General features: G+C 47.9%; 1 protein-coding gene across 1 annotated transcript in view; it reads right to left on the bottom strand.

Moving 5' to 3' along the window:
- The window catches only part of STX17 (syntaxin 17), a 17,113-nt gene that overhangs the window by 4,224 nt on the left and 6,683 nt on the right, over positions 1–6,206 (bottom strand). Inside the window, exons 5-8 of the mRNA XM_015408164.1 lie at positions 5,291–5,315; positions 4,087–4,205; positions 3,942–3,992; positions 1,793–1,879 (exon numbers count right to left, since the gene is read on the bottom strand). Of these exons, the coding sequence (XP_015263650.1) occupies positions 1,793–1,879; positions 3,942–3,992; positions 4,087–4,205; positions 5,291–5,315 (282 nt within the window). The remainder of the gene's footprint in view (positions 1–1,792; positions 1,880–3,941; positions 3,993–4,086; positions 4,206–5,290; positions 5,316–6,206) is intronic.

The following is a 6,206-nucleotide window of genomic DNA, read 5'->3' on the forward strand; positions in this document are numbered from 1 at the left end:
AGCGTGGCTGTTTGCCCCGGGGCAAACTAACGCGCGACTGCAAGATCAGACGTCCGGTTGAGGTCCTGTCAAGGTCCCGTGGCTAGGGGGAAGGTGCCGATCACACCACAGGCATAGAAGCGGGGCGGGGCGGCAAATGGGGGTGTTGTTTTGTTTTTTTACTTTTTAAAACTGAAGTGTGCGCATGCTCCGTTGAGTGCTTGTGCACATCCGTGGAGCCTTGGGGGGGAAAATGACCTGTTTGCGAGGGGACATGGGCGGGCGCCGGATGCCTCCAGAAACGCAGACGCCCGCCCTTGCCCCGCGGTTTCCGGAAACTAGTACCTCTGAGGTACCAGTTTTTTGCCGCGCATCTTCGGAGGGAAGCCTCGGTTGAGCCACGGGAGCTCTATGCTTCCCAGATGTGGCGGTGAGATCGCGTCCGGAAAATCCGCCTATCTTCCGTCTCTCTACCGTGGCTACTGTTTCATGTGACCGCAGCCTGTGTACAGTTTTGGTCACCGTATCTCCAAAAGGACATTGCAGAGCTGGAAGAAGTGGAGAGGAGAGCAACGAAGACGGTGAGCGGGTTGGAGCACCTTCCCTATGAGGAACGGCTGAAGAGTCGGGGACTTTTCAGTATAGAAAAGAGATGTCTAACGGAGGACATGAGAGAGGTTTATAAAATTATGCATGGGGTGGAGAGAGCTGGCAAAGAGAAAAAAAAATTTCACTGTCCCAAAATACTAGAACTGGAGAACATCCAATAAAGCTGACGGGCAGTAGGTTCCGGATGGACAAAAGGAAATGCTACTTTACACAGAGAGTGATTGAAATGTGGAATTCGCTGCCAGAGAATGTAGTGATGGCCACGGGAATCAAAAGCTTTAAAGGAGGATTAGGTAGATTCATGGAGGATAAAATCTATCAGTGGCTACTAGCCATGATGACTGAGGGGAAGCTCCACATTCAGAGGCACTGATCCTCTGAATCCCAGAGCCAGGAGGAAGGCCTCGGCCTCTGTGCCCTGTTGTTGCCCCTCCAGAGGAACTGGCTGGCCCCTGTGTGAGACAGGATGCTGGATTAGAGGGACCCTCATTGGTCCGATCTGGCAGGGCTCTTCTTAGGTTCTTATCAGGGGAAGGCCTTGGCCTGTGTGCCCTGTTGTTGGCCCTCCAGCGGAACTGGCTGGCCCCTGTGTGAGACGGGATGCCTGACTGGATGGACCCTCACTGGTCTGATCCAGCAGGGCTCTTCTCAGGGGAAGGCCTTGGCCTCTGTGCCCTGTATCTTGGCCCTCTAGAGGAGCTGGCTGGCCACTGTGTGAGGCAGGCCGCTGGACTATCGGTTTGACCCAGCAGGGTTCTTCTTATATACTTTGAAAGTAAGCTTGACTGTTTTCAATTAGATTCACGTCCAGGAGCACCTCAGAGACCAGCAAGATTTTCGAGGCATGAGATTTCCAGAGTCAAAACTCCCTTGGTCACTTTATCAGAGAACTCTGACTCTTGAACAATCTCATACCTCGAAAACCTGGTAGGCTTCTAAGGTGCACTGTTCTATGGCTACCCTCTGAAACGGCTTTCAGTTAGACATTCTCACCTGCACATCTGAGAAAATTGGGAGTCTCATCGCGTGGTTTTGCGCGTTCTTCTCCACCGCCAGCCTCCCATTTTGGGGAGCAGCCCCCGCCCCCCCTGCATTTCACCCTTTGCTGGTTTCTGCATGTACTTCCCAAGAAGCGACATCCGAGTCACCTTACAGGCGAGCACAGTAGATATACGACCGAGGGCCAGCGGATCCGGAGCCCTACCTTCCCCAGGCTTCTGGTCCCTTCCTCAACATTCACAGAGGCAGTGTGGACGTGGTCTTCGATCCTGTCGATCTTCTCCTGCTGGGACTGCATGCAAAGCAACGAGAAAGTGAGCCGCGCTGCCCAGAAGCAGCAGGGAGCCAACAAACATCCTCAGAAAGTCAATCTGCAGGACTCTGGGTGGCAGCTTTCCCTTGCTGCCGTCAGCTGCCTTTTGAACAAAAAAGCAAGGAGACTGCCCAGCTGAAACCAGTGAAGAAATAAAAAAGCCCGAGGGGGTGTGTGCAAACAATATATAATTAAACCAAATACATGCTGTGCATAACAACATACATGAGGCAAAAAGCATAAGCTGTAGCATTCATAGAAGCAATGAGCTAGAGTTCCTGCCGTTTTCAAATAGAGACAAAGTAGAAGAAGAGGAGGAGGAGGGAGGAGGAGATTAGATTTACACCCTGCCCTTCACTACCCAAAGGAGTCTCAGAGCAGCTGACAAACTCCTTTCCCTTCCCTTCCCCACAACAGACACCCTGCGAGGTCGGTGGGGCTGAGAGAGCTCTGACAGGAACTGCTCTTTTTCAAGAACAGCTCTGACAGAACTATGGCTTGCCCAAGGTCATCCAGCAGGTGCAAGTGGAGGAGTGGGGAATCAAACCCGGTTCTCCCAGATTAGAGTCCGAGCACTTAACCACTACACCAAACTGGCTCTGGAACAGTAGACATAGCTCCTGCAAGGAATAGATTAGGGCAGGGTAGATCAGTAAACGTTGACGAAGACTCCGGAATGTTACTTCGTTTCGGAAAAACACTTCTTCAGAAGCACAATGCTGAAAGAAAGATGTAAGCATGTATAATTTAAATATCGTGATAGACTGGACAGCAACACGATAAAGTATTTATATAATAAAAAGGGGGGGGTTGAATACGACAAATGGTTGTCTTATTTCTTGTCTTTTTACACGGTTCTCCCTATAAGATCCTATACAAAGGTTATCTAGAAAGCAAGATACGTTTTTTCAAAACGAAGTAACATTCTGGAGTCTTCGTAAAAGTTTACTGATCTACCCTGCCCTAATCTGTTAATTGCGGGCGCAATGCTTACGGTTCTACTTTGTCTCAATTTGTAAAGTGCAGGAACTCTAGCTTATTGCTTCTATGAATGTATGGAATTACAGAAGAACCTACTGTTGGTCTTGAATATGTTTCTTGTTTTGTAAATAGTGTTAACACTGATACAACAATTGGTTACATAACTGCTTAAAAGTGAATGTAACACATTGTGTAAACTATATCATTTCAGCACTTGTATGTACAATATTATCACTAATCGAAATTTGTGTTAGTGATAAAACTTTTTTTTCCTATCTGACTGATAGAACAATCAACAAATCTGTCCAATGTAACATAAGCATTTTTTAATTAAACTAAAACACAAATAAGCAAACAAACAAAGCAAAAAAGGAACAGAAAGGGAAAGAATTCCTAATTATTAAGAAATCATTACAACTGTAGTACAAACATTTAGTCTTTAAATCCATTTGTGGTATTGGGTCCATTCAGAAGATATAAATTGTTGTTGAGATAAGTAGTCAAGCACCGGGAACCACTATATCTAATTGCTATGAGCAAACTGTTGGATTTATGTTTACATACTCTATCGGGTTTTGACCACTAACCCTTCTTTGTATTTCAATGAGTATAATATATTGTTTTGAACATAGTTGTGAATTGTAGATGGTCTTCCCTTGGTGGATATTGTTTGTGGCTCTATGAATGTTACAGCTTATGCTTTTTGCTTCCTGAATGTTGTTATGCACAGCATGTATTTGGTTTAATTATATATTGTTTGCGTCCTTCCCCCCCCCCCCCCCCCCCCCCTCCTCTCCTCTTCTCAGCTGCCTTAGGGGCAGTTCGTTCATTAGCTTCTCATAAACTTACTCAAAGCGCAAAATGAGAGAGAGGAATTTCCCCCCAAGTCAATGCAAGGGAGCAGCAGCACACAAGAAATTGCTAGAAGACGGAGGAAATGGCTTCTGGGAGAAAGCCACAACATGACCTCGTATTACCGCTTCAACAGAATTCAACTCTTTTGTTTCCTTCTTTTACGACTCAGAAGTAAAGTTGGGAGACGGGCTCTTGCTGTACTCACATGAACTAGCAGAGAGAAGTCAGTCACTAGATTGCCGAGTTCGATCAAGTCCTGCAACAAAATTCAAACAAGTATTCCACTTTTCCTTATAAAATCGGATGAAGAGCAACAGAAGAATGGCTCGACGCCAGGGACGCAGAGGTACCTCTTCCAAAGTTTCCCACGATTCAGCAGCGTTTTGATCCTGGGGGATTTCAGGGAGCGGAGAAAACAGCTGGTTAAAGCTCTGGGAGGCGCCTTCCGTTTCGGGGTCGTGAAACGTTTCTGAGGGGAAAGATTGTCAAGTCTTAGGAACGTGCAGTGCCCCGTACATCAACAAAACAACTCGTTTCTCACACAGTAAGTCGCACTAACTTCTCCAGAGTAAATACCAACTTAGAAGAGAAGAAGAGGTTGGATTTATACCCCGCCCTTCACTTGGAGTCTCAGAGCGGCTTACAATCTCCTTCCCCTCCCCCTCCCCACAACAGACACCCTTGTGAGGTAGGTGGGGCTCAGAGTGCTCTGACAGAAGCTGCTCTTTTTTTCAAGAACAGCTCTGACAGAACTATGGCTTGCCCAAGGTCATCCAGCAGCTGCATGCGGAGGAGTGGGGAATCAAACCCGGTTCTCCCGAATTAGAGTCCGCGCACTTAACCACGACACCAAACTTACATGTCAAGGACCAAGTGTCAGCCCAAGAGCAGAAAGAGAGCACGATCCTCAGGACCTAAGGCAACCTTGTTTAAGAATCCTCCTCTCGCCCAGGACTTCGGTAGAATGTACAGCAGAAATGCTACAGAATGTATGTATGTTCTCACCTGCAGAACCTGCTATTTAAACAGCTGGCAGAACTGCATTCACCTCCCTTCCTATTAGAATATCTGCAAGGGTTTTTTTCGAACACTAACAAAAGAGCAACATCTTGCACGACAGCAGAAATGCTACAGAATGTATGTATGTTCTCACCTGCAGAACCTGCTATTTAAACAGCTGGCAGAACTGCATTCACCTCCCTTCCTATTAGAATATCTGCAAGGGTTTTTTTCGAACACTAACAAAAGAGCAACATCTTGCACAAGCGAAGCATACTGCACTCCTACCAATTTCAATGGGGGAACCTGTAATGCATGCAAAATGAAATGCGTGGCAGAGAAGCAGTGTTGTCTAGTGGTCAGACCGGCATCGGGAAGACGGATTCAAATCCCTGCTCTGCCACGGGTTGGTTGGTGACCTTGGGCCAGTCAATGTTACTCCATCTATCCTACCTCACAGGGTTGTTGTGGGGGATAAAACGGAGGAAGGGAGACCCGTGTATGGAACACTGCGCTCTTTGGAGAACAGGTAGGATAGTAGGTAGACTGGCCAACCATCTTGGGACTTCAGTGTCCTCAACTTTAATGGGGTCGTTCCCACAGTTATCACTGCTGACGCATCAGTTACATATCACTTTCCAGCAGTGAAGTCTTAACTGAGCCTGTCCTGAGCCTACTTCTGGGAAGGGTGGGCTATAAATGTGAATAAATAAATAAATCTACCCCGTTCTCAAAGCTGAAGAGCACATGCATGAAGCTGACTTCTACTGAATCAGACCCTTGGTCCACCAAAAGGTCAGTATTGTCTACTCGGATTGGCAGTGGCTCTCCAGGGTCTTTCCCATGACCTACTACCTGGTCCTTTTCAACCGGAGAAGCCGGGGATTGAACCTGGGACCTTTTGCATGCCAAGCAGAGGCTCTTCCACTCAGCCACAGCCCCTCTTCACAGCTCTCCGGGGTCTCAGGTGGAGGTCTTTCACATCACCTAACTGCCTGGTCCTTTTTAACTGGAGATGCTGGGGACTGAACCTGGGACCTTCTGAATGCAAAGCAGAGGCTCTGCCACTGAGCCACAGCCCCTCTTTACAGATCTCCAGGGTCTCAGGCAGAGGTCTTTCCCATCACCTGCTGCCTGATCCTTTTTAACTGGAGATGCCGGGGATTGAACCTGGGACCTTCTGAATGCAAAGCAGAGGCTCTACCACTGAGCCACAGCCCCTCTTTACAGATCTCCAGGGTCTCAGGCAGAGGTCTTTCCCATCACCTGCTGCCTGATCCTTTTTAACTGGAGATGCCGGGGATTGAACCTGGGACCTTCTGAATGCAAAGCAGAGGCTCTACCACTGAGCCACAGCCCCTCTTTACAGCTCTCCAGGGTCTCAGGCAGAGGTCTTTCCCATCACCTAACTGCCTGGTCCTTTTTAACTGGAGATGCCGGGGACTAAACCTGGGACCTTCTGAATGCAAAG

Source organism: Gekko japonicus, unplaced genomic scaffold, assembly GCF_001447785.1.
Source record: "Gekko japonicus isolate JY-2015 unplaced genomic scaffold, Gekko_japonicus_V1.1 scaffold5223, whole genome shotgun sequence".
Lineage (NCBI taxonomy): Eukaryota > Metazoa > Chordata > Lepidosauria > Squamata > Gekkonidae > Gekko > Gekko japonicus.